The sequence below is a fragment of the Charadrius vociferus genome, unplaced genomic scaffold (genome assembly GCF_000708025.1).
Source record: "Charadrius vociferus isolate BGI_N301 unplaced genomic scaffold, ASM70802v2 scaffold393, whole genome shotgun sequence".
Lineage (NCBI taxonomy): Eukaryota > Metazoa > Chordata > Aves > Charadriiformes > Charadriidae > Charadrius > Charadrius vociferus.
This window is the reverse complement of record NW_009647760.1, coordinates 1,716,927-1,742,865: the sequence shown is the minus strand read 5'-3', so window position 1 is coordinate 1,742,865 and position 25,939 is coordinate 1,716,927. Positions and strand designations below refer to the sequence as shown.

General features: G+C 47.5%; 1 protein-coding gene across 1 annotated transcript in view; it reads left to right on the top strand.

The window, feature by feature from the left end:
• Positions 1-1,497: 1,497 nt before the first annotated feature.
• Positions 1,498-25,939, top strand: part of ZC3H3 (zinc finger CCCH-type containing 3) — a 194,839-nt gene continuing 170,397 nt past the window's right edge. The window contains exons 1-3 of the mRNA XM_009882266.1: positions 1,498-2,093; positions 2,136-2,957; positions 4,692-4,888. Of these exons, the coding sequence (XP_009880568.1) occupies positions 1,498-2,093; positions 2,136-2,957; positions 4,692-4,888 (1,615 nt within the window). The remainder of the gene's footprint in view (positions 2,094-2,135; positions 2,958-4,691; positions 4,889-25,939) is intronic.

The following is a 25,939-nucleotide window of genomic DNA, read 5'->3' as shown; positions in this document are numbered from 1 at the left end:
CCCACGCTGCTGGCCCCTGCTGGGCCTATGACCCTCCTGGCTAGGGGAAAGGGGGTGTCGCCTGCCCCGCAGCCCCCGGGGCTGGTGGCACGGGGGTTGGATGTGCCCCTCACCCCCTGTCCATTGGCTCCTTAGTGTGGCGGAAGAGGAGGGGGAATATATTTGTGTGCCTTTGCCTAGCTCTGGTGGGCATCACTGCTTATTCTTAGCACTAACTCGTTCTAATTGTAGACCCCAAGGTAATTTTTCCTCATTAGTAAGGCCACAGACTCTGCTCAGGGCCTTGCGGGGGATGTCCTGTCCAGGAGCTCCTACATGGGGGGAGTGTGGTGTCAGGGAGGAAAACTTCATCCTTGCCCCTTCCAGGAGGGATCTGCTGATGCTGCTCTGTGACCCCTCCTGTAGCAAAAACTCTTCTATGCTGGCACGTGCCTAAAATATAAGGCTCAAAAATCCTTTGATAATCCCTTTCATTGAAAGGGTTTTCGAAACACTGATGCTTAACGAGCGCCGACCCTCCCTAATTGACATGTATCTGTTATCCAAATGACTTTGTAGCGCTGGGGAGCTGTGGTGGCTTGGCAGAGGGACGTGCAGTTACTCAACAGTGAAGCTGGGGCTACCTCAGAGCCTCCTCGTTTCTGCTTTGAAGAAGAGCTACGAAGCTGGTGAAGGGTCTAGATAACCTACAGCAGCTGAAGGAATTGGGGTTGTTCAGCCTGGAGAAAAGGAGGCTGAGGGGAGACCTTATTGCTCTCTATAACTACCTGAAGGGAGGTTGTAGTGAGGCAGGGGTCAGTCTCTTCTCCTAAGTAACAAGCGATAGGACAAGAGGAAATGGCCTCAAGTTGCACCAGGGGAGGTTTAGATTGGATATTAGGAAAAACTTATTCACTGAAAGGATTGTCGAGCATTGGAACAGGTTGCCCAGGGAAGCGGTGGAGTCACTGTCCCTGGAGGTATTGATAAGATGAATACACGTGGTGCTGACGAGCATGGTTTAGTGGTGGACTTGGCAGTGCCAGGTTGATGGTTGGACGTGATGATCTTAAAGGTCTTTTCCAACCTAAATGATTATGATTCTATGCTTTGTGTTTGGGGCTGGTGGTGGCTGTGCTGGGCTATGTGCATGAGCAGACCCTCAGAGATTGCTCTGAGAAGGTATCTGGAAATAAAATGAGCATTTTTTTAAAAACTAAGCCAAACCCAATAATTCAAGCACCCATTTTGGCACATAAAAAAGAGGGTAAAAGGGCAAAAGGTAGCTGACAGCACTAGTGCAGTGTGTTAAGGGTAAGTCTGTGGTTCAAGCCTGTGTTGAGCTGTCCTGTGAAATCACTTTTGTTACTGACTTTCGTGAGGATTGAGGGAGATACTTGTTTTAAGTTTTTCCTTCCAGCACCGGTTATCTGAAATGTGGCCTGTGTGAGCCTGCGCGGAGCGTTTGTCCTCATTGCAGTGTGCGAAAAACCAGTGCTGTGATGCTGTCAAACTCCCATGGGACTGGTGATTAACACAGACACTGTCTTCTTCCCCTTAGGTCTCATTAACGACCATAAAAACACACATGGAGATGCACCGCGGCCACTGCCATCCGCACCACCAAGGTGGAACAACCCCCACCAGCCTGCCTTCAGCAGAAGAAGGGGAGCATTTTCGGCCAGGTACTCCCAACAGGCTCCCAGGGATTTTCAGCCGCGCCAGGGCCACTCCTGGCGGAAAAAATACTCCCTTGTCAACCGGCCACCGGGATCGGCGTGTGACATTGGAAGTGGTGGAAGGGCCAGCACGTCTCGGGCTTTTGGAAGCCATGGGGACAGCCAGACACCTGAGCCACCGGAATCATCCCCAGAGAGACACGTGGACTTAACCACAGATGGTAATATAGTTGTGGGGATCCAGCTGCCACAGAGGGGCGGTTCTTTCGTAGATATGGAAGGTTTCACTGACGTGGATTCTTACTGTGAGTTTTCTGGGCTGAAAACGATGGTTGCTGCTGCAGGTGATGGTAAAAATGTGCAGAAATCTCTCTACACGAGCGGAAATGAAGAGAGAAGACCCTCTCTCTCAGTTTCATTTAGTTCATCTCATCGGTTCGTGAGTTCAGCCTACGTGAGCGTGTCGGATAAGCCTAGAATGGTGCATCTAGCCGGTGATGTGTCTGGGAGCTCCCCCGTCTCTTGCGGAAGCTCCAGTGAAAACGCCGTGACACTGAAATCAGAGCCGCAGCAGCCTTCGATGTTGCCAGATCACGAGCCGGCTCAGCACTTGGTACGGAGGAAGGCAGAACCACTGGCTCCAGGGCAGTCCAGCTGTGAGCAAGTCAGGGATGCTTTCAGAGAGCCAAAGCTCCTTGGAAATAGTGAGACATGTGCTAGACCTGCTCAGGCTACGACTTTGGTGGTTGGGATGTCTCCAATGAAGAACAGGTTTTCCGTAGTCCCCAAAGCTCCTGGTCTTCAAAGAGTTGCCTCAACATCGGTCTCCAGCAAAGCTTCAAAGTTCAGGAAAACTAATTATACGTGGGTCGCAAACCCTGGTAAATGCTCTCGTACTGTGAAGAGATGGGTCAGCCCTAGAGCTTCTGAAAGTGCTAAGAAGGTTGCTGGTGGAGCAGACAGAGGTGCTAAACTATCGCCAAAAGCAGACTTGGGAGCAAAACTGAAGAAATCGGGACTGCAGTCCAAACTGGGTGTTTCTCCCAGTAAGTATAAGTGGAAAGCCTCTAGCCTGCAGACCTCACCTTCCACCTCCAAGTCAGCGTTCAGGTGGCGGTCTGAGGATCAGAAAAAGCCTCCAGCCCCCAACCTCCCTCAAGCTGGCACTGCCCTGCCACCTCCAAGCGCTGCATCTGTCAGTCTCAGCGGGGCGAGGTCCTCCTTCAATGATGCCGCTGCGCTGTCTAGCTATAAAGTGAAGAGTCGGACAAAAATCATCAAGAGAAAAGGAAGCTTGGGGTAAGTTGCTGGTTGTCTTCAGAGCGGTGTCGTTGCACTGGTTGTATTTTGTGGCTGTTGGCTTCATTGTAAGTGGTGGCTATAAGTGAAATTCTAGCGAGGGTTGTTGTATACTGTTGTATACTGCCTTTCTCTTTCCAAGTGCCGTGACTTTGTTCTGTCTGGAGGCATCCTGCTTTCCAGGGTTAGAAGGCCTCAGGTTTTAATTGTTTTAGCAGTCTGTGTAACTCTGACTTTAACCTTTCGAACAGAGCTGGGTTTTCTTCTCATTTCCCATCCTTCTTCTCCGAAGACTTCGCCACAGCACTTAGGAGACTCCTCCCTGACCTGAATAACAGACTAATATTCAAAGGGCAGGAAATAGCTGTCTTGATTTCATTTTCAAATTCCCATAACCTTGTTGTGTTGGGGGCTGGGGAAAGGAGGAGAAGTAGCTTGAATCACTGTGTCGTGTATGGTCTGTCCCTGTAAAGCATTGTGCAGACCCTGGGATGAAGCAGGGACGGGAGGCGAGCTCTGTGTGCTGGGAAGAAACATCGCCCGTGATGCTTTGCTGGTACTTCTCTCCTTGGGGAAGATTACTGCTATCCACCAGTAACGCAAAGCGTCCTCCTTGAAGTCTCTCACTCTTCTTTCTCCTTGTCAAGTGGGTGACAGATCTGTGGCTGTTGTAGCTTACCTTGGGAGAACATGCCATGCCAGACCAGCAGATACTCCTGGGCTCTCGTGGAGCAAGTTCTCCCCCCTGCCCGTGTCTGACAGGGACAGAGTACAATGGGAAATGTTATAAAGGAAGTTTGGTGGAAGGAAAAGGTGCGTGGGCTGAGTTATCTGCCAAAGGGGTTTGCACCAGGCTGGGAGTCGAGGGGAAACAGATAAGAGATTGGGACCGAACTTTCTCTGAAAGCTGGTGTGTCGTGGAAGTGCGGCGAGGGCTTCATTACGTTGTGCTCCCGGTGGGAAATCTGTTTTGTGCTGCTTTTTTCAGCAGGGCTGGATGCAAGCCCAGCCTGTGCTGCAGGGAGGGGACAAGCGGGATGGGGTGAGGGTTGGTGGCACAGCTGTTTGACCTCTACTCTACCACTGAACTCGGAAATAACCTCAGCGTAGTGGACATGTGGTTTGGCTCCTTTTTTGACATGGTAACTCCAAGCCTGAGCTTTTGAAAAAGGAGGACTGTGGCCTAAATAACTGTTCCAAGTGTGGCAATGAGCTGGTAACACAGTCCTGATTGAGGATCTGATGCCTTGTTTCCTCCTTCTGTTTCCCAGATCCTCTGATCATCGCTTCACCACAGGCTTCTGTCCTTGCCTTGTCCTCCTGGTTTGCTGGGGGATGTGTCTGTGGGTGGGTTGTGCTGGAGTAAGGTGCTTGGAGAAGCTGGGATTGTTTTGGGGATTTTTGGCAGTTGGGGAGATGAGACCCTCTACCCCACCCCCCCATCTTGCTTAAGGACAGCATCCTCTTCCCTGCAACTGTTGAGCAAAAAGCAGAAGGGAATGAGTTGAGTTAGGCTGTCAGACACCTCGTTCTCCATCTGTCCTTTGCCAGAAATTCATCACGCTTGCCTATTCACTTGCAATTTTCTCTTCAGTGCTTCTTATCACCCTTGGGTAGGGGAGCAGCGTGGAGCTTGGTGACCCAGCTTCTCTTCTGAGCTCCGGACAAGGGAACCAAGTGTATTTTGGTCACCCCTCTACCATTTTTTAACTGTGTGGTGGTGTGTCTTTGCAGTTCCCCGACAGATAAGAAGAACAGCTCCTCTCCCACCACGCTTCTGAAAAGCCACTTCCATCTCAGGAAGAAGAACTCCTTGCGAGGGAAACCTTCTGCGACACCGAAACGCTCCTCGCCCAAGGGCCTGGTGCAGATCACCAAGCACAGGCTCTGCAGGCTGCCGGCCACCAGAGTGCAGGTCTCCACCAAAGAAGGTAGGAACAACTGTCCCAAGGGGTGACTGCTTGCTGACCGCGTGCTGGTGAAGCAGTTCCAATGGAGACTCTTGGATTTGGAAATGGGTTACCAGGTCCTCCAGGAGCTGAATCTGATGTTGTTAGTCCTGGAGCAAACATTGCAGAGTAGACGTTTGGCTGGAGTAAGACTTCTGCCTTACCCCAGAGCTGTCTTGTGCTTTGACACCTCCAGACAAGGCCATTTTAAAGCTGCTTCTTGCTTTTAATGTAGTTTTGCTGGACTTACAGGCCTGAAATAGGGAAGTCCTCAAGGAAGGAAGAGGATGGCTGAGGCAGTAACACATCTGTAAGACTAATCTCCCCTTTTTGCACCGGGCAAAAGCTTGTGCGTGTAGTGAGATACTCCTCTAGCAACTACAGACCTAATGCACCTGTATTGCAGGGCTGTGTCTGTGGGCGTCTAGGTTTTATATGTAGTTTGCTTAAAATAGCAGTAATTAGAGGAGTACTGGGTCCATCGTGTTTGTGAACGGGTAATTTGTGCCTGTGTTCTGCTCCCTTGGGTTGGCAACAGTCAGAGCAGAAATCAGCTGCTTTGGGCTTGGAGAGCTGCATGTGTGAAACATTTTTGTGATGTTTCTGGCTCCCAAGTCTGGTTCTGCTATTCAGTGGCGACATTATCATGCACAAGTGGCTTCAACCTCCTGAGATTCAGTTTCTTCAAACGTATATGAAGCAAGTTTTGCTTGTGTTCCTGCTCTGTGCTTGCTCATGTACGATGAGGTGGCCAGTGACACTGCGGTAAGCAATGCTTGAGTGGGGAGGGCTATTCGGGCCACAACGTGTCTGCGATCTGTCTCCCGAAGTACAGCTGTTGAGCCTGTTTTCAGGAAGACGCTTCTGTGGTTTCCTGCTCTGCACTTCAACTACCGAGTTTACACGTGTGATTATAGTTATTTTGTGTTCAGACAAATAGCTGTGCGTTGAGATGTTGTGTTTTGACGGATGAAAAGACAGGAATGGAGGCTTGCGGTTCAGGAAAGGGAAAAGCTTTTTGTGGGAGGAGAAGGAAAAAGGTTTTTTTTTCTTTTAATGTGTGTGTTTGAGGAGGGGTTGGGAGGGGTGGTGGGGGAGGCTGGGAGGATCTGGTGCTTCAGGAGGTGGGCAGTGACTCATGGAAGGGGCAGGGAGGATAAGATGAGCCTTTGTGCAGTTGTGTTGGTAGTCCAGCATTCGAGCAGTTGCCTGATCTTGGAGTCTGAGTCTTGCTCCGTTTAAGGATGTCACCAAACCCTTTGGTGTCTGGAAAGTCATGAAGGCTTCACCTCCAGGCACTGTGTTGGATGTTCTCATGCAGTGCGTGAAAGCAACATGTACGGTTGGAGGTCTTGGTCGAATTTGATTGCTCTTCTGTGATCTCTGAAACCAGAGGTGGCGGATACAGCAGCTGGCCCGATCCAGCTGTGATGGTGACATTGAGGCAGTCAAGGCTTTTCTTCCTTGGGTGATGGTGATGTGTGGGATGGGGAATGCAGCCCTTCAGCCTCCCAAGAAATGTCCACTGCTTGTTCTGAGGTGAATTTAGGACTCACACCTCACAAACCGCTTGTTGGGGACCTTTCTACACTGGAGCATGTCCAGCGTTGAATAAATCTTTATGCTGTAAAGCTCCTTTCTGAAGAACTTACTGTGCTTGCTGAGAGCCTGATCGGAGCAGCTCTGCTGTAGGCTCTGGAGATGCAGGGCAATTTGGGGTTGCAACAGCACTTTACAGATGAGGAAATTGAGACGCTGCTGGTTACAGGCATGGAAGCTGTTTGGGTGATCTGGGAACAGACTTGAGGTTTGAGGTAAAACAGAACCGGTTTTCTATTCAGTAATTTTACTTTGCAGCTAAACCTGTTCTATATCCAACCGAACTCTCTGAAATTCATGGCATATTGTCCAGAAACTGTTCGCTCCCAGAGAGATAAGACCTGATTGTTTCTAATTTATGCCAAGGAATGGTATGCAGGGAGGCTCTTCCTTATCCTTACACTTACTGCTATAACAACCAAGGTTAAAACAGATTCTTGCTCTCTGTTTAGCCCTGTGTTTATACCCAGGTTTCGGCAGAGCAGAGGCCTTGCTGTACTTTGCTCAGCTCTGTGCGTCGTCGCAGAGGTGACAGCATTGAAGCTGCTGCCTTGGGAAGGCTCCTGGCACCCATCGAAGCTCGCTTGACTTGGCAAACATCTCTTCTTTGTAGAAGCTGTCAGTAAAAACGTGTACCCAACCAAAGTGAAACTTCACCTAGGTTAAGAATATACAAAATGGATCGCATTCTTCTGCCCCCCTGGGAGCCTGACTGGCAGCTGCCAGAAGCTCGTGTCTTTTGGGAGCGTATTCTGAATCCTGGTTCCTTGATTGAAGGTAATGTTGCCATACTGAAAAGATTTTTGATCTTAAACTGCATAGGGCTGGAAATATGTAGGTAAAGCAGAAACATGGTTGTGATCTTGGCTTTGATCAAAGTAGAAGTTGGCAAATAAAAAAGTGTAGATAAAGTAGGGGGGGGGAGGGAATAGGTCTGAAAGTTACTTTGGGGAAGTGTGTAGTTCATTCCCCTGTCCAAAGTGGATCAAATTATCAAACTGTTCCTGAGAGATGCTAGCCAAGCCTAGTGCAGACAAAACCCTAATTTATAAGGGTTGTGAGTTTTCTGTGTTGAAGTGACTTACATTATTTTCCAGCTTGGGTCTGTGTGCTTCACAGTCTTAGTTCGGAGATGTGGAAAGGAGTATCTGCTTTAATAAAACTTGGTGACCGTGCCTTGTGGCTCTTTTTCTTTGCAAACGGCAGTACCTGCTGTAAAAATATATCTTGATTTGGGTCTTAAAATGACTAAAAGCAAAAGGAAATGTCTTGCCTGCCTTTTCCTGTGTGTATATGTGTGTGTGCACATGCAAGGCTGCTTTTTCTCACTTCATAAATGCCACAAATCCTTCTTTTCCCTGTGTCTCGCTGGGATAGTGGGAGCACAGACACTGATGCCTTGGACAGTGAATGAAAAATGCTTCCCCACCATAATTACGAAACAGCTTCTAAATGTTTTTCTTGCCTTCTGCAGCAGAGAGGAATTATACGCTGATAGATCAGCCATCATTTGGACTGGAAAATGGACTGGCAAGTGGCACTGGGATCCATTCACTTGAAGCCCTGGAAGGACTTTTTAGGCTGCCTTTCTCCTCCTCAGGGAGGGAGGGTACAAGGTTGTTTCTGCTGTGGTTTCTGCTCCTTTGGGCACCCTCTCTGCAGAGCTGAATTAAATACATCTTTCTGCTAAGAGGACTTCACACAGTTGAGATCTCTCCCTGGGTACTTTTGCTCCTGACGTGGTGACTGTGAGAACTTGGCTGTGTCCTGTCTTCCTGGGAGAGGTTCTCAAAGCTGCGACGCAACTGTGTAAGTTCGACAGTTCTTGTCATCTATTCTCTACCACACTTGCAGGCTCTCACCTCACTGCTGGGACATGGAGCGTTAAATGCTGATACCGTCAAGGTAGATGGTTGCTGGTAATTTAACCTCTGTTGTACCATCATCTCGGGGGATCCCAGAAGACTCGATTTGCTCCTTCCTATGCCATCGACAGCTCTGTGAGGCAGCTGCCAAGCAGCGTGTGGCTGCTTTGTTTCTCCAGGTAGCAGAGAAATTCAGCAAGAGTCTTGACGGCTTTGGAATTGCAAAATGCATGGATGGATGCGGCTTGCCGGGCCTCTGGTTAAGGCTGAGGACTAGCAACTTGTCTGCCCCGCACATTCTTGCTTTTACCTTCCCCTCAGCAACAGCCTTGCCTGTAGCATGGAGCAACTAAGTCCAGCAGACCTTGACCCTTCGTGCTCACCTCCGTAATTAACCTCTGGATTTGATTCCTTTGATTAGAATTGAGTTTATAGGTTTGAATCCCTTATACCTTAAGGCTTTTCTTGGAGAGGGTTCAATCCTAGGCAGCGTATTTGCAGTTTAATGTGTTGAACTATTCTTATGCTCTGGGTTTCTACAGCTATTGAATTGTTGCTGGATGGTTCCTACGTGTGCCGGACTCTTTTTTTTGTTTGTTTGTTTGGTTTTTTTTTTTTGTTTTCACAGTGAGACAGGTATGGTCTCGTACAAAGAAGTGGTTAGATGTTGGATGGGGCAGGGACATTTTCAAGGCAGCATCCCACAGTCTGATGAGAGAGATGAGCCATTGATAGGGCTTGGCACAGCTCAGGTGTCACTCCCAGTTGGTGCCCCTAAATATATAATTATGTACTAGGTGTTTTCTGGTTTTACAGCAGTCCTGTAGTGAGCTGGAAATAAGTGAAGGCTTGTGGGTTGAATTCCTGGCTCTCGGGTTGTCTGAGAGGTTTTGGGAAGGTTGGTTTTATTTCTCTCTGTTTCTGCAAAGTTGGGGGGATTAATCAGGTGGTGGAATTTCAAGTCTTGCCTCACAAGGGAAGTTGGTGGGGTACAGAGACGTTACTGGGAGCAGAGTCAAGCACAAATGGAGCAGTGAGGCTGATGTTAAGTCTCTGGCTTGATGCCGAAGCAACACGTGTTGCTTCTCTTGCTGGGAGCAGACTGGTGACCGTCCTGGGCCAGCTGAAGGGCTTACCTCTGATTAGTTTGTCGTCTTGGGTCTGGATATGCATGACACCCAGCTAACAAACTAATGCGAAAGCTGGATGGTTTGTGCTGGGCTTGTGATCTGACCAAATGGATGCGTTTGCACTGGAGCCTGGATCTGATGGGTGCCAATGCCCGCATTGGTGAGTGAGTGCCCAGCACACCTGCATCCCCAGGGAGCTGCGAGATCCCCTGCCAGACACAAACATCAGGGCTGAGGGCAGAAGGACGGCTGGGGAGGAGCGTGCCCTGCTTCAGGTACTGCAGCGTGGGTGCAAAAAGCTAGGTCAGCCCCTTCCTTCCCCGCTGAGGCAGGTGGTGGTGTGACACAGCTTTGCTGTGTTCTTGTTTGCCCTGTTAAACAGGCTTTTGGGATACTGTGGCACGAGCTCTGCGGTACGTACTGAAGGCAGAGGTATTGGTCCTGCCTTTCCCAAGTGGGTAACACAAAGGTCTGTCCATCTCCTGACTCTCCCAATTCCCTTTTCGGCCGCAAATGGACCTGTTTGATCTCGTGCAGTGGGGCAGCTCTCCCAGCCAGCGTTAGGGCTTGGTTTCAAATTGGCGTCTCGGGGTAGTCTGTACTCAGAGGCGCTGACCTCTGTGGGAATCGCTGTGTTTCCATTTAAGGATCAGTGATCGTACTAGAGAGCAAATGGAAAGTGGCAGACTGGTAGCAGTTCTCCTGCAATTATTTGGGCTGCTCTTGTGATGAGTGTTACACCTGCAGCTGTTATCAATTAACTCGAAACTACTCGTCTGATTAAGTGGAACATTTATTAACCACTTAGAAATTGGGGTATGTCCCAAATTGAAGTTGCTCTGATGGGACGGTAGAGCGGCGAAGCATTTCTGAGCCAGTTAGTGGTCTGTTCGTCCAGATATTTTAACGCAGGGCTTGTGCTGGGGCAGAATGCGTGCGCAGGAGGAGCTCAAGTGCTTGACCGAAGCAAAGAGGAATAGAAAATGTTCTGTTGCTCAGCAGAGTCAAATTAACGTTGATAAAACAGCTTTTAGATGTTAGACTTCTTGACCGCTTAAGTACTTAATGTTAATGTGCCATTAATATTAAAGAGTTCTTCCCATCCTCCCCCCCCAGTTTCTTCCTATTTAAGTTCTTAAGCTCTTTTTGGAGAGAAGGAGAGGTTGGTGAGAATTGGTTTGCTGGGAGTTGTGACTCCGCTCAGGTAACACAGCCCTACTTTGGGCACGGTCATGAGCCTGATGAAGCCGTTGGCTTTCCACGCGTTTGAACTGCCTTCGCAACTTCTGCACGGGGTCTGCTGCGTTCGGCACCTGCGTATTTCAGACTTCTGTCTGCATGTCAGGCTTCATGTATTCATTTGCGCGTAGAAGTGGCAGGTACAGGCTGTCTGGCTTATCTCAAGACAAGACAGTTTGGATCTGAGTCACGGATCTGGTACAAGAGGGGTAAAAGGCAGCAGTTGCTTCTCTCCTTATCCAGGGAAAAGTTGGAGGACTGACAAGGATCATCCGGTGGCTGAATACGGTCTTGAGGCCACTGGTGTCACTGCGTTGCGTGGAAACAATACAGCCTGTTTAAATGCAAGCTGAAGTTAACAATGTGATTTCTGATTTTTTTCTTAAAAAAAAAAAAAAATATATATATATATATTTACTTTTTTCAAATGACTTACTGCAATTGGAAGTGCTCTTACGGCCTGAACTTTTAATTCCCCTGTTAATGGCGTGGGAGTCGCGCTGGGCAGGTTGCTGAGCTCTGCCCTCCTACTGACATCCCTTTTTGGGTGCAAGAAGCAGGGGGAGGTTAGCTGGTAATTAAGGTGTGTAGGTGGAGTTTCCACGGATGGCAATTCCCCCAACCGTCTATTTTATTTATTTTTTTTTTTTTGGCATCTGAACCAAAGGATTTGATTTGGAGAATAAATACTGGGCTCCTGCTCTGTCGTTTGCCGAGTAACTTTCCTGCCAATAAGGGTATGTTGTAATTATGTTGTCTAAATGGCAAATGTCTATCCTGAATTGGCTTTCTGTTGCTTATTTGTTACAGCAAATGGCCAATATAATCAAATTGTGGTGCGTACGCTGGGACATCGCCGCTTCCCACGGCGCTTTTTGGCCGTGTGCTGTCCGATTAGCTTGGGCAGCCTTCGTCCGCTTTCTCCAAACTGGAGATGAGGTTATTCCTGAAAGTGTAGGGGTGTCATCTTTTTAGCACCAATTTTAAAAGAAAAAAAACAACTTCTAAGTGAGGTTTGACCGATCCAGGTGCGATGGCAGAGGGATGAGGGATGTGCCCGCTCCTGCTGTCCCCCGCCAGCAGTGCGGATGCGGGAATCCCCCCCCCTCTTTACCAACAGCCTTTTACTCCCAGCTCTAGCTGGTTGCCTGTTTGACATCTTGCAGGATGAGGCCATTTCTCCACTCTTGTTTTTGATGAAAGACAGGTGAATGAGTGCTTGCAGTCGTGAACCTTTCCTCACCCTTGCAAAAAATCAATGCCATTGCCCTCCTTGGCTGCCGTAGCTCTTGTGCAACGCCGTTGCGCTGGTTAAGTGTTCGCCGTGCTTGGGCATTTGGCACGACAGTGCTGTCGTTTCTTATTCCCTTGGGTTTTTCTCTAGGAAAAAGTAGAAGTGCTTAAAATTAAGTTTATTTTAATTTTTTTTTTTTAATTTATTTGAATGTCAAAGATCTGTCAGCTCTATGGATGGGGAGTTGCTCTGTGCCTGTTCACCACATGTCCGGCACGGGAGTGGGAGTTACATGGTATGCTCCAGCAAACAGGAGAATTGGGGATTTTGGGGAGTCTCTCGTTCCGCCCTTCCTTCCCCGCAGCCCTGCAGAGGGCACTCGTGCCCCTCGCATCTCCCTGGTCCACCTTTTTCTGGTTATTGATGGCCTAATTTCGTCTTTATGTGAAAGAAAGCAGATATCAAGTAATTTGCAGCAATAACCTGCTAATGCTGGGCCAGTATCAAAACTCCCATGTTCATTTCAAGTGGCAGATAAAACACTAATATATAATTATCCTTGCAAATTGGATTGTTTTAAATAACCAAAAGGCTATGGCCAGGAGAAAACTATCCCATTTCCCTTGAGTTACTATTGCAGTGTAATTGCTGCGTTCAATCAATTTCCTTGGCATTAGAAATTCCATCACAATCAACATTAAGCTTTATTCATTGTGATGGCTAAGAGCCGGGCCATTTCTCCTCTTTTCCTTAACTGGCAAAATTAATCAGGGAAAAGATTTTAAACATTTACCCGTGCGAAAGAGGTCAGCTCTGCCACTATATTGCTCAGCAGATAAGGGGGCTAATAAAAAGAAAATTGAATTACTAATGATCGCCAGGAACAGAGTATATAAAACCTGGCAATCGCCCGGTTCAGGAAAAAGGAGAATCAATTTTCTTCGGACAAGGTGCGCTCATTTTTTATTTTGGCGCATATTATCAGCAATTTAATTTGAAAGCGCATAAACAGGAGGAAACAGTTAGAAAATAATGAGCCTGAAGGTGTAAAATGCTGCAGGATATATGCTGTACACAATTTATTTGGCACAACAGATAATCACTTTAATTGAATTCAAAACTGCATTGTTCAGCAGCAGTGTGGGCTGCCCGCCTCGCCCGGGGGGATTACGGAATATTACAAAGATGCCGGCAAGAGGCTCCTTGGTGTCTTTTTCCCCTCCGTAATGTCCCCTTCCAGGCAGGACTCCTCAGCCGTGTGCCCGGGATTGCTTAGGCGCAGTCACAGCCGGCTGAAAGCAGAAGATGCAGAAAGTGAGAAGCAGATTTCTCCGGGGACCCTTCCTTAGGGTATCGCTCCGTATATTTGTTTCTTAAATAATTTGGTGGTTGCCGGGTTTGATGGCTTAGCGCAAGATCATTACGAAAACGCGTAGCGTGGAAACCGGTCGTGTCGCCTTCCGTTTCGGATGAACTTATTTCGCTGGTGTCCCGACTGAACCTCCCGAGTTAAAAGCCTAGCTTACATCTTCCCGCTTGTAGTCATCTCCTGCTCCGCGTGTTAAACTAGTTTTTAAGTAGCAGTTTTTGGATTGTGGGTGGTGGGAGAGAACGCTTTTGCTGCCGCAGGTCAGCGTGATTGCCATGCGAGAAGCTGCGCTGCGCGGGATGTCTCTCCGGCTGTGCCGTGGAGGTTCATCCTTTGATTTTATTTGTTCTTTGGGTTTGGAGAGAACAGAGTGGACGCGTGCCGGGGTGGGAATAATCCTGCTCCTCAGCACTTTGCCTGTTGGGAGTGCTTTGAAGGCGTTAACTAATGAAACTAATTGAAACTAATGGTGGTTTGGTAAGGTGGCACAGGAGGGGCCACATTGCCGTCCCCACTGTCCATGTGCCTTGGCAAAGAAGGGAAAATAGATGGGGAACCGTAGCAACGACCGCACTGTGGCCGTGCAAATCCATGCCCAGAGCAAGAGTAAATTTTGAGCCGATGCTTTGTTGCGTCCACTACATGTGCAGCTGGGACACTAGTTTTTGTGTTTTCCCCCTTTAAAATATTCCTTTCCTGCTTCTCTTTGCCTTTCTCATGCTCCAGATTGAGATAAGACAGAGTTACCGGTGTTACCAGTTTCCTGCTTGTCCTCTCTTGCCACCACCAGCATCGAAGCTGGCTTCTCTGACCCTGCTGAATTAGAAGGAAATCCTGTTTGTATTTGCCTCTTTCCAGGGAGAAATTCCATAAGGATTCGTTAAGACCCGCTTCACCCTGCCGTCTGCAGAAAGGCTTCTACAACTCTTTTAATTTCAATCAGCGATGCTCACCTTCCGAAACAAAAATTCCCTAAACCTTAATTTCTCTTTCTGCTTGCCCGATAACGCGAGCTGTGTGGCACGAGGTTGTTGGGACGGCTCGGAAAAAGGCTGGCGGCAGAAGTGGAAGGAGCTGGTTTGCATTACTCGTGCCCAGGCGAGTGCAGAAAGTAAACGGGGCGTAAATGGCGGGGAGTAAGTTATGGCTGGCATCTGAATGCTCAGCTGCTGTTAATTTTATTGACACTGGGTGTTTGTATCCCTCTGGCAGCTTTGAAAATCTCAGCAATGGATTTTATACTCTCTAGTGAAGGCCGATAAGTAAATATTTCTCATGGGAAGATTGCTGTTGGGGCACCGTGGTTTGTTTTTTTTTCTTACCTTTTTTCTTTTTTAAAAAAGGTGTATTCCTTGCTTTGGGTTTTTTTTTTTTTTCCATTTTCAGTGAATTGCACGAGGTGTCCCCGCCGTTTGTGAGGTGACATCTCAGATCATGTTACGTCTGAGTGAAGCTGGTGCGACGTTCTCTGTTACGTCTTATTAGAAGGAGTCGGAGGTGGCGATCCTTGCCATCGAAGGAAGCCCTTGTATCATGCTCGGGACCCCTTGGAGTTCCTCACATCTCTTTTTCTCTTCTCCATCGTTAGTCTCGTCTTTCTGAGCGGGTCCTGCCTAGCTTATCCCAACCCTTGGCATGTTCGCCGCTCGAGGCCAGCGAGGCTAATGTCATTACGCTGTCATACGTAGGTTTGACCTTGCCCATAAATCATGACGTTGTCAGGTCTCGCTTCTCGCTTTCGCTGGCTTGTCCTTGGGAGCCAGGGGTGGAGCGTGGCTGGCGAAGGGGCTGCTCGCTCCTTCGCGGTAATTGGGAAAAGTTCACATACTTGGCTTTTTGCCGGCACCAGTTACGTCAGTGTTCGTAAGTAACGGTTTTGGGTTTCTGGATTTACTTGGCATTTACAGGTGACTTGTCCCAAGCTGCAAGAGGAGCTGCAGGCAGCCAGCAGCGGGGATTCTGTTTTCAGAGCCCTCTTTTAAAAATAACAGGCTGCTTCGAGCGAGGAAAATCAGCCTTGCTAACGGAGGAGGTGTCACCACGTGGACAGCCTTCTCCCCAACGCTTGGTTCCAGCTGTTGGGTTTGGTGTCAGGTAAAATAGTGACTGCACTATGGGTGAACATCCAGGCTGAAATGCGTCAGAGATGTGATCTGCAGGCGATAGTGTGCAGATTTAGGTGAGATATTAGGAAGATTCTTTCCTGTGAGGGTGGTGAGGTGCTGGCCCAGGTTGTCCAGAGGAGCTGTGACTGCCCCATCCCTGGAGCTGTTCAAGACCAGGTTTGGACGGGGCTTTGAGCAACCTGGTCTAGTGGAAGATGTCCCTGCCCATGGTTTTTAAGGTGGTTTTTAAGGTCCCTTCCAACCCATTCTATGAGTGCAATGTGCTCCTTGCATGCGTGTGAGACCTGCGGACAGACCTCTGCTAGGAGTAAAGGTGTGGACCAAGTGATGAGGATCTGGGGAGCAGCAGGCAACGGCATATAAAACTTCTCTGCTCTTCACGTGGAGTTGCTTTAAATTGTTCTTAGTTTCTGTGTCCACTCTTTCTCCTTTTCCTGCAGAATTCCCACTGCATGCTCAATTTACTGTCGAAAATCACCTCTCAGTACCCCTCTCCCCTATTTCAGAGACACTCCCGTACCCATGTGCAGTGCCGGCTACCATTTGATTGTGAAATTCTGTTAGTAGCGAGCAGCTCTTTGGGGAATAGTATATTTATATGCTAATAGGAAAAATATTTGGCTTTGGGGATGCGTGACATCCTTTCATTGGCTATGACCCTTGATATTTTCAAGTCCACGGGGGGCTTTTCTAAGAATTCAAACCTTTCGGGGATGGTGGGGTGCAGAACAAAAATAGGAGAAAAAAAAAAAAGAAAAGAAAAAAAAAAAAGAAAACAGAGCAGTAGGTCTTAGCGCAGTGGTATGTGCTTCTCGCTTGTCCTCCTGGGGCTTGTGTCGTGCCTTTTCTTGGCGCGCGCCTGTAACCTGGTACTCCAAATAGCACATCCTCGATCGGGGTGGCACAGTGTAATTTCGGTCATCGGGGCTTGCTGAATGCTGGATGGCTCTCCTTGCTGTTATTTTTACGGTGGAGCCGGTATTCATTGCTGGAAGGGCAGAGAGTTGATAAAAAAGAGTCTACGTTTATAGCTTGCGCTACTAAAGAACAGAGGCTGGGTGCTGTTGCGCTGACTTTACGAACGCATAGCGTGTGATTTCTCTGCTGTTTGGGATATTTTTTTTTGTTTAGAGCGGTTGAACGCTGCGAACCTTGCCTGTAATTCTGAGCTGGGTTAGTCCCTCCCTTGTCCCTAGCGAGCGCTGGTGTGAACGCGTTTGTCTCTGTCTGGATGCTCCGGCTTGCGTACTGAAGCTTTTAAAACTGTTTTCAACCTGTCTGGCTCTACCTGCTGCTCTGAATTGCGCCGAATTTCAGTGCTGCTGCCTCTTATCCCTTCTGTTGTCTTTTCTTAGGCTCTCAAAGTAAAAATAAGAAAAATAAAAGCGGGCATTTAAGGCACTTAAAAAAAAAATAATATATATATATAAAAATGAGTGTGTCAGTAACCTGAAGCTTAACAATGAGTCTCTTTTTCCTTTTTTGTTCCCTTCTTTTGCTATTTGCTTTCCCCTAATGCGCAAACTGACTGAAGGTATCCCCAGCACGGTCACAGTTGAAATTACTGATGTTTCCCGCGCTGTGAACTGATGCCTGTGCGAATGATCGGAGGATCGTCTGCAGCGCTGTCAGGACTCCCCAAATCCCGCCCCGGCAGATGCTCGACTCCTTGTAAAACCTGGGTGGGTTTCTCTGTTCTGCTTTCTGTTTCCCGTTCTTCTCCAAATCCCTATTTACAAGTCTTATTATTATTATCTAATTTTCTTTTGCAAACACTTCCCGTTTGATTTTCCTAGTAACAACTCACAGGCTTTGTACGGCGATTCCTCTCTATTGCTGCTGAGCTGAGTTAGAAGCTTTTCGTTCGAGGACTTGCCTGTTCGCTTTGTGTGCTCTACAAAGCGATATAAATGAGTAATACCCCTCAGAATATGTAACAGATGCGTAAGTGCACCTGGGGTAAGTGCTTTGTGGACTTGACAACATCTCCTGAGTCCTACAAAACTGTGCTGTTGCAGCAGCTTTGGCGGTTTCAAGTTTCTGCTTTAGTCTAAGGAATGGGGAAACGCATTTACTTCTGTTGTCAACGGGAATTTTGCTATTGCCCGCGGGAAATTTGAGTTTGAGGAATGTTTCATCCTCCCTTATGCCTCTGTATAATCCACACGTGTGCGGTTTTCACCACACTACTATTTTGGACCGTGCTCGGGGTTGTTTTGAAAAGTATCAAGGAATGGGGTTGTGTGGGTGTACCGACATGGCCGGTGAACTGTGGGTCCAGATCTGTTCCCAAAACTGATCCTACCTGTTATCAACCCCTGAGCCTGCCCTCGGGGGATCTCTGATGGAAAAGGGCATGAGCATACTTGGAGCCTTAACGTGGGCTATTAACTCCTGCGTCAGTCGCGATGGCAAAGCGCGTGTTGTTGCTCACTGCACCGGCGAATGTCCTGGGACATCTTGTCCTTGGGTGGGACAGAGTGCCCGGGCAAGCGTGTGTCTGTGGGTGGGATGTGCTGTATAACTTTGGTTTTTCCTTTCCTTTTGTTTCCCCCAAAACATGTGAGGTCTCCGCAGTAGAACAAACAAGCTGGTGTGTATTGGCACCCTATTTGTAGCCTGGGTAAAAAGCTCTCCTGGGAAAAAAAGGTCAGTAATGACTGAGCTTAGAATCATGGAATGGTTAGAGTTGGAAGGGACCTTAAAGATCATCCAGTCCAACCCTCCTCCCATGGGCTCCCACCTTCCACCAACCTAGGTTGCTCCAAGCCCCATCCAACCTGACCTTGAACACCTCCAGGGATGGGGCAGCCACAGCTTCTCTGGGCAACCTGGGCCAGTGTCTCCAGCTTATTGAAAGGTACAATGCTGCTGTGTAATGAATGGCTTCTGGTTGTAGGAGTGAAGCACCCACTTTTTATGGAGAAGTAAGGGAAAATCCAGCTGAGGAACTGCGTTAAAAAGGTCCAAGGTGGTGCCAGCCGTCTTGGGGCAGCCTGCCTTCACTGGAGGGGCTGTAGAGCTTCATGCACCGTAGGATGCTCTGGTGCATCTCCTGGTAGCCTCAACCCTGAGCTTTTTGAGGTGAGAAGGACACACTTGGGTCAAAGGGCCAAGACAGAACAGTTTCAAATATTGCTTTCTGAAAAAAGAAAAAAGAAAAAAAAAAAAAAAAGACATTAACTCTCTTCTTCAAAACAGCAACCTCTCGCCGAAACAGTGTTTTTTCTTGCCTGGGTCATGGTGATTGGGTTGATTGGTGAGCTTAATCTAGCAATGATGACTTTGAAATGGTTTCCTTGCAAGGCAGTTGTTTGCTTGGTTATTAGGAAAGCAAGGTGCTCGCTGTGGAAGTACCCGTTATCCCGAGAACAATCAAAAGGGGATTTGATAGGGTGAAACAAGTTCATCAGAGAGACTGCTCTCTATATATTTATGCGTGTATGTGTTTTTAAAATAAGATTTACTCTACTATCTCAACATTAACTGGGGCATTTTACAGTGCTCCCCTTCTGTGAGCTTCCGCGATCCATCATTTCCCTGCTAGCGTGCTGTAGCGGCTGTTAGATTTTACTACACCAAACACTGTAAAAGGGCATTAGAGCAGTTAAATCTGGAGTCTTGCTTTCATAAGGAAAAAGAAAATGCTGAATTAGGCAATGGAAAAGGCAACCACAGCGATACTTTAATCTTGCATAAATTATCAGAAGAGTCAGAGGCTAGCAATTTTATGTATTGTTATAGCTCTGCTAATTAATTATTCCAGAATAATCGATGTTTAGAAGAACCAAAGTTTGGTCCTTTTCTGTCTTAATGGACTACGGTATTTACTTTCAATATGGCAGTTGTATTTTTTTTTTTTTTTTCTGGTTTGGCAATGTTTTAATTTTACCCCCCTCACCATGGGGTTAATGCACTAGCGTCCCTAAATATGTACAATCTAAATGATAACCAAACAGGGAAATGTCACTCCACAAATTGTCAGTGGGTCGAACTTGCGGTGTTGGCTTTGGAGCGAGACATTCCTGACGTCCGGGGAAAGTTGAGTCTCCACCATGAATATTTGAAGGATGAGGTGCTCTAAAGACGCAGAGGAATTATTTAAGAGGCTATAAAATGGTCTACAAATTGAGATGAAATGGGCAACATGCTGGGAAGATCAGTGTGACTGGAATGAGTAAGTTGATTTTTATTTTTTTTTGAATAGATGGTGAAATTCTGGCCCAGTTGAAATTGTCTGGCCTTAAACTTTTACCCTTATGGTTCATGGTATGTATATTTTAAACCCTAATGTTTGCTCTGGCTCGTACACTGGGGCTGGAGTAATGACATGTGACAGGTTTGTATCTCTCTCTGTGCATACAGATAGATATAGATATGTATAGATATATAGGGAAGTGAGGAAGGGAATTTGGTAAACTGTGTTATATTAACATCGCTATTAACATTCTGTTAATCTGACAGAATTCACAACATTTATTCCATTTCTGAGTTAGGGATCAAACTAAAGACAAATTCCACTCATGGAAAATTGAAGTATAAACCTTTCAGGAGTGGAACAGTGGGACTTGTTGTCATGTAAATAATTTCTTGACAGTTGGATTGTTTCCTTAATGTCATGCTTATAAAGGGTAAGTAGAAAATCACAAGACAAGAAGAGGTCTCTGCCAGCTCATTTAAAAAAAAAAAAAAAAAAACCACAAAAAAACCCAAACAACAAACCAAACTGAAACGTTTTGCCCTTTTAGCGTGCTTTCTTCATGCACTTAAAATAAAATTGTGGTGCTTTGGCATGGCATGCTTCCTTCAGGGGGGACCACCTTGCAGGAGGATAGTGCTGAGTATCTTGGAGGTCCTCCCTCCCTCATCCCCTTATTGGAAAGGGGAGGGAGACGGCTGCCTGGAAGAGAAAAATGCAGATTGGAGAGTATGATCAGGGCCGTGTAAGTTGAGATATAATTAAATATTTAGTATTTAAATCATGTCTGATGTTTGTCTAGTAGTAGTTAAGTCAGGACACTTGCTTTGGGAAAGTATATTGAAAAAAAAGTAAGTACTTTGCTGTGCGTTGCAATCTAAGGAGTGGCTGAGCCTGCGGCTCGTCCTGGTGCTCGTTTCTAGACGTGGCAAGTTATTATCAACTTTGTGCTTAGTTTTGAATATTCACTTTTAGAAGAAGATTACCTTCCTCTTGAATGGTGGAATTGCACAGAGCTGCACATCAATGTGTTTGTCTCTTTCTGGAGAGTTGAGATTTGTGTTTGCAAAGGACTTGAGATGCCAATCCCTGGAGGTGTTCAAGGCCAGGTTGGACTGGGCTCTGAGCAACCTGGTCTGGTGGGAGGTGTCCCTGCCCAGGGCAGGCGGGCTGGGAGTAGATGATCTTTAAGGTTACTTCCAACCCAACCCATTCTATGATGATTCTATGACTGAATAAACTCTGTGCCCTGAAACAGAGCTCAGGAAACCTGTCAACACTGAAGTCCCAGTGTCCTTGGATAGTGTGCACCTGACCCAGTGCTCTGGAAAGCAACTGGTTCAGTAGTGGCTTTGCTAAAAACGACCGGGGCCTGTGTTGGACCCTAGACTGGAAGGACCCAAAGTGTCCTCTCATTACAAACTGGATTGGGCTATATTGAGTGGAATATAGTCAGCACATTCAGAGATGGTATTAACCCTCTTTGCAGTACTGGTGGGGCCATACTGGTAAACAGCGCCTGGTTGTGGGCATCCCAGTTCAAGAATCACAGAATCTCCTAGATTGGAAAAGACCTGTAAGATCATCTGGTCCAATCATTAAGCTAACGCTGACAAGCCCACCACTAAACCACGTCCCTAAAGATGATGGATAGAAAGAAGGATGCGAAGAGATAGTCCAGGGGCACAGCATTTTGGAATGACCTTGGGCATGCGATCTGCAGTCAGAGGTTGAGGGCGCTGGGTTTGTCTCAAGACTCTTTGGAGGCTCTGCCCTTGGAGGTGTTTCACGTCTGGGTAGTGAAGCTGTGGCTGCCCTGATATGGTGTCGATGGTGCTCATGCTTTGGGCAGAGGGTTGAGCTGGAGGCCTCCAGAGGTTCCACCAACATTTCTGTGATCCTAAGGAAGTAACATATGTAATCTGCTATGGTGCTGAAGTTTTCACTTGAAACACAAAAATCCCTATGCTGCCTAATAGGTTTTGCAGAATTTGTGATCTGAGAAAAACCTCCAATTTCTGTCTAGCTGTGAAGAAGTTATGGCCAGCAAGACTGGTGCAAAAGCGCCACCGCGTACTCACTTCGTAATCACGTCTGCAAGGTCTTTGGAAACAAGAAAAATGCCAGAGATGCTCTGCCAAAGCCCTTTTATTAATCTTTCCTGAAGAGAATGAAAGTAGTCGTAGAATTCTCAGCAGCAGGAGTTGATTCCGGAGCGCTGTTGTAAAAAGAGGAAATTGCTTTCACAAGTGATGACGGTACCATCTTCTCAAATGTGAAGGTAAGAACCAAAGCAGTAGCAAATCCGACGACTTTACTTCACTGCTTGAGAGGACCTTTAATCTAGCTGGTAGGTCTAAGTTAACTCAGCCCTCCCAGACCACAGCAAATGAAAGTCTTCTTTATGGACTCAAATTAATCTTATATTCACAAAACTGAGTGTTCCACTTAGCACGATTGCCTCGCAGTAGCCCCCTGTGGCTAGGGCTTGCTTTATTTTGCTTGTACTGTTGTTACTTGCCGTTATTCATGCAGCGCCAAGGCTGTAAATTACCCTTTACAGTCCAGAGAATGTGCCAACCAATTAATATAACCGATGTCCTGAAGAGCTGGTGATGGAAGGAGTCTAGGAAAAGAATGATGCAGAAGAAATGCCAGCTAACGAGCAGCTAGGTTGGCTGGTGAGCGGGGTAGGGTTTGCTGTGACGCATTTCTAAAGATGGTACTTAAGCCAGAAGAACTTATAAAGAGAATAAGGGCAGCATCCGTTCCTTGTAACAAGCAGTGTGTCTCCAAACTTTGAGCCGGTCGTTCCTCAGATAGCGTTGTGAATCTATACCTGCGTCTGGATTGCACAGTGTGCTGCAAACTTGTCTTTACTTTTGTGTATAAAAAGTAATTAACCCAAGTGGGGGATGCAAATGTTCGAAGCTTCATTAGGGGTGAATGCTTTTTTCCCCTGTGGCTTTACTGCCAGGAGCCGCTGGTGATGTAGGCATCGCCCTCCTCGTGCTGCAGGACAGCCTTTAAGTGCGGATCGCTCCCAAACTTTCCATTTACCCTCCTGGGAAGAGCAGGGAAGGGCGATGGATTCTGCGGTATTCCACAGAGAGGTTTGTGCACGGTTTACGTGGGACAGGGGAAGAAAGGGAATGTAATTGTGAAGAGTGTTAAATAAACGCATCCTGTGTCCTGGAAACGTATTTTTCTTGTTCCTGGATCCATGTGGGGGCACCAAAAAGCTGCCCTGCTTTTTTTTTTTCCTGGATTTTGCAAGGCTGCGTGTAACCTGTCTTCTGGTGCCAGAGCAGACTGAGGATCCCTGTAGAGCCTCAGCGAGGATGTGGAAATACCCCTTAATACGTGGTTCTCTGCTCTCCCTTCCCCAGCTGATAGCTGGCAGCACATCCATGCCCATCTGCTGCTTCCCGAGTGTCCTCCTGTGCTGTTGCCTGTTGTTTTTTTTTTTTTGGAAGGAGTTTTGACCTCTGAGAGGCTCTAGGTGCTTCTCTGGGGTGAGGACTGGTTCTCGCTGAACGCTGGTGTATCAGGAGCAAGTGGGGATCCTGTTCCTTTGCTGCTGCCTGTGGGTGTCGCTGAGATTGACAATTAAAAACGTGGCTCTGCATGGGCAGATTGGGCTTTGCAATTTTTTTCCAGAGCTTGGGAAACATCTGCTTTACGGGGTTTTAATTTCTCTCTCCAGCACATCCATCCCCCTCCCCGGCAAATCTCGGGGTCGGTGAGGATGTGTGTCGCAGAGGACAGGTGAGGACAAGGCAAAACGGTATGTGAACAAACGCTCGTTGAGCTGAAGGGATTAGAAAAAACAGGACTTACGGCGCAAGTAAAGCGATCCTGATTCTCGAGCAATTCCTTCTCCACCCTGTACCGGGGGGATGCCGAGCCTCAGCGACTCACCCACTGTCACCACTTTCCTTCTGGGGCTGGGCAGGGCGTGGGTGACATGCCATTTGCCTGGACATCGCGTGGGGAGAGCAGCTTTGTTGAAAAGCTTCCTAAACTTGATATCCTTGTTTATCTCTTCGCAGTCCCTGCCTGGCCCCTTTAGATAAACAGGTGCCAGCGCCTGCAATGCCCAACAGCCGCTTCGCTGCCTGAATAACGCCGAGAGCGAGCCATCTCTATATGGGAAGTTATTCCTGCCTCCCTTCAGGGTCGGAGCATCCCTACGGCGAATGGGCTGTGACTCTGGAAACAGCCCTAGGACCTGGAGTTGGCTCAGGGAGGCTTGTCCTGGAGGTGTCCGTGGCTGCTGCCACACTGGAGAGCTTGTGAGATATTTATTTTGGAGCGGTTAGACTTGCGCAGGCAAGCTGTCAGGCCCGTCCGAGCTGGGGGCGGCAGCATGTCAGCTTTCTAATAGGGATAAAACCTCCTTGCTGTGCAGAAAAGGTCTCATACATGGCTTGAAAGGATGCTCTGACTGACAGCCCCAAGGCCATTATAGGACAGTGAAAACTCCTCTATTAGTGCTGCAAACCGCTGCAAAATGGGTTGTTTCCAGGCACATGTAAGACAGCCCAGCCGCTTAGACTCATCGGTAACTTGAAAGATCCTGTGACTTTATTATTTTGCTTTATTTCCTCTCTCCATGCCCTGCGAGGATGCCTGCTGCCTCTCCCCACGCTGGCTGAGCGCTCGCGTGGCTCTGCTTATCACGGTGGAGCCGCAGCTCCTCTCCCGGGTGCTCTCAGCATTGCTTACATTCCCTGAGAGGAGCCGGCGGTGGGAAAGCAGTGGCCCCGCTGCCGGGTTGTTTCGTATCTCGACTCGAAGACATTCCTGAATGAAACCCTCTTAATTCCCACCTGAGCGCCGTGGGAGCGACATTAAGCCCAGTAATAAAACATAATGAAGAATACCAGCGTGAAATCAAGATGTTAAACCTCTGCTGGTGACAGGCAGTAAATCTGCAGCCTGGAGTTTCCCTTTGCTTTTTAATATATATTAAAGCGGGCGGCTTGTTTTATGTCGTCTTGTCTCATGGGCTTTTAAGCAGAGCAGTGCTCAGCGCTGGCTGAGCAGGACTTTTTTCTGTTCCCTTTCTTCCAGGCTGTACCGTGCAACTTTGGTCTCTCACTTCAGTGATTTTTATTATTTTTTTTTTTTTCCTCTTTCTCAATCTAGGGAATTCTGGCTTCCAGAAGAGTTGCTCTTTGGCTCCTGTGTATTCTAAAGGCTTCAGTGCATGGGAGTTTGCCTTGTTTCTGTGTGTGAGCTAAGCTGCAGGTTTCTTTTCGGAGCAGCGAATGCCGTTAGATCGGCTTAGCTCCGTGTGAGCCCTTGCTCTCGCTCTCTCTGTCTCCGGACTTGTGCCCTAAGCAGCAGTGGTTGGGAAATGTGGATGTGCAACTTGATTTCTTTTTCAGAGTAGTTCAGATTTATTATAATAATAATAATAATGTTTTCATTTCTTAATGTGGTCCCAGATTTTTCAGGCTTTCTGGTAACACGTGGTAGGAAATATGGGTTCAGATAGCTTTTCTTTAGCACATGCTGTGTCCTCATCATTCCCAGACAGTTTTACCTTTAAACTGAAGGGACGTTTTTCTCTTATTTACGTTTCCCTTCATGGATATTCAATGTGGAGCCGCTTTCTGTTGCGTGTCAGTAGTTGCCTGTGCTGAGCGCGTTGCTGTGAAAGGCTGGTTGAAAGTGGTGCGGGAGAAGAACTTGCCTTTCCCACTCCATCCTCTTAAAAAAAAAAAAAAAAATAAAATAAAAACAACTCCAAACCTGGACATCACAGTGGCCACTTTGTGTGTGCTGACGTTTCCCTTTGTCCTGTCCTCTAAGATATTAGTGCGCATCCCGGGCTGCTTGGCTGCCTAATGCTTTGCTTTTTCTCTTTTAAATATTCATGTCAGCAGAGTGGCCGGGTTACTTAATGGAGCAGCCTGGTCTTTTGAATCCAAAGCAGAAGTGGACTTGTTGTCGATAGCTTTTAAAATTTTTTCACTAATCCAGCTGATAGCCTGTCAGATTGACATATTTCCCCTCTTTTAAAGTTTAAATGAGTTCTGGTGGAAGAACTGTTGTTGCTTACAAACGGGGCCTTGATGTGTTGTGTTGGGAGTGTAAAGGAGAGGAAACTACCGATCCCCTGCTAGACGAGGAGATTTTCTGCTATGGAGAGGATCGCTGAAGTGCCTGCGGGATTTTAGGGGGGTTGCTTTACCTGTAAACCCTGGACAAGAAAGTCATCAAGGTAGTAAAGAAAGCACAGAATCACAGACTGGTCAGGGTTGG